The sequence below is a fragment of the Trachymyrmex cornetzi genome, unplaced genomic scaffold (genome assembly GCF_001594075.2).
Source record: "Trachymyrmex cornetzi isolate Tcor2-1 unplaced genomic scaffold, Tcor1.1 scaffold2938, whole genome shotgun sequence".
Lineage (NCBI taxonomy): Eukaryota > Metazoa > Arthropoda > Insecta > Hymenoptera > Formicidae > Trachymyrmex > Trachymyrmex cornetzi.
Window position 1 is genome coordinate 1 of NW_017297626.1, and position 1849 is coordinate 1849.

At 30.4% G+C, this 1849-nt stretch overlaps 1 protein-coding gene across 1 annotated transcript; it reads left to right on the top strand.

Moving 5' to 3' along the window:
- Nucleotides 1–537: 537 nt before the first annotated feature.
- LOC108762314 (zinc finger protein 320-like) lies at nt 538–1232 on the top strand (the record flags this gene model as incomplete). Its single annotated transcript, XM_018509258.1, has 2 exons — nt 538–885; nt 995–1232. Coding segments are annotated over 2 exons (586 nt in total), but the record flags the coding sequence as incomplete, so codon positions are not given.
- Nucleotides 1233–1849: the final 617 nt, after the last annotated feature.

The following is a 1849-nucleotide window of genomic DNA, read 5'->3' on the forward strand; positions in this document are numbered from 1 at the left end:
TTTTTAGTCAAAAATCGAATCTAAACGAGCACAAGAAGGTACATATCGAAGTGAAATCTCACAGATGCGGAGTGTGTGGTAAAGCATTTAAGAGAAAAAAAAATTTGCATCAGCATGAAAAAATTCATACAGGTGAAAAACCATATCAATGCGAATTTTGTGATAAATCATTTAAGTGAGTAACAAAAATCAGAAGAATTATTTAATAATGCAATCTCTGTGTTTAATGTAATTGGTAACAAATGATTAATTTTGCAACGATCATTTTTTAGTCGAAAATGGAATCTAACCGCGCACAATGTAGTACATATCGAAATAAAATCTCACAGATGCGGAGTATGTGACAAAACATTTAAGAGAAAAAGTAATTTGCGTCGACATAAAATAATTCATACAGGTGAAAAACCATATCAATGCGAATTTTGTGACAAATCATTTAAGTGAGTAACAAAAATTAGAAGAATTATTTCATAATGCAATCTCTATGCTTAATTTAATTGGTAACAAACGATTAATATTGCTACGATCATTTTTTAGTCGAAAATCGAGTCTAAACGCGCATCAGATCGATGCACATATCGATGCGAAACTTTACAAGTGTGACCAATGTGAGGAAAGTTTCATATTAAAACAATTGTTGCATTATCATATAAATGCGAAGCACAACGCTAAAACACCGTACAAATGTCCAGCTACATTTGCCTATCGTCGGACCTCCTCGGAAGCTTTAAGACAAAGTAATAGAGACGTACATACTGTAGATAAACCTCGTAGATGCGGAATGTGTAGTGAAACGTTTAAATATAAAAGTGATTTGCATAGGCATGAGAGAACTCATACAGGTGAAAAACCATATCAATGCGAGGTTTGTGATAAATCATTTAGGTGAGTACTTCAGTGAGTAACAAAAATTAGAAGAATTATTTGATATTACTATCTCTATGCTTAATTATATTGGTAACAAATGTTTAATATTGTTACGGTTATTTTTTAGTCAAAAATCGAATCTAGACAGGCACAAGAGAGAGATACATGACAATGAAAAACTTTACAAGTGTGCCCAATGTGAGAACTGTTATGCAACAAAACAAAGTTTGCATTATCATATAAACATGAAGCACAACGGTGAAAAACCGTATAAATGTAACGAATATCCAACTACATTTATCTATATTCCATTCGATATTACTCATACAAAAATACATAGAGATGAGGAACTACATCTTTGCGAGGTATGTATGATATGTATGTACCGTCAAATTATCGTTAGTGTTCTTTTCAATTATTTCTCATTTGGTTGTTTTTTTAACTTTACTTTTCTGTACTTATAAATATGCTCGATTTTATGTTTGCGGCATAACTTTTACTTCCAATGATAACCTAAACGTTCATAAATTTGTACATAGCGATTAAAAGTAGTATGAATGTTTGGTGTGTGACAAGAGCTTCCCGCGAAAAGATGATGTTATTACACATATGTTAAATCAGGTCATTCATGAGAAAACGTTTAAATCCATTAATAAATTCTCATTTGTCTTCTTATTTGTGATATATATTGGATTGAAAGAAAAATTCTGCGGTACTTTATTAGCACAAATTGGAAATACAATATTTTCGTTAAAAATGATTAAAATTAAAATTTAAAAAGGGTTTCAAAGCTTGAAATCTTTACTTTCGAACGGTTACTGTATTTTTTAAATTTATGTGGGTTTTGTAATTTCTATATATAGAAAGCTATGAGCTTAAAGAAAGGGAAATTTATCTTCTCACTTCATAGGTCTGTCATGTGCCAAAAAAATTTGTAAAAATTTTCGGTTTTCTGTATCTTAAAAATTTGGAATTTTTTTAC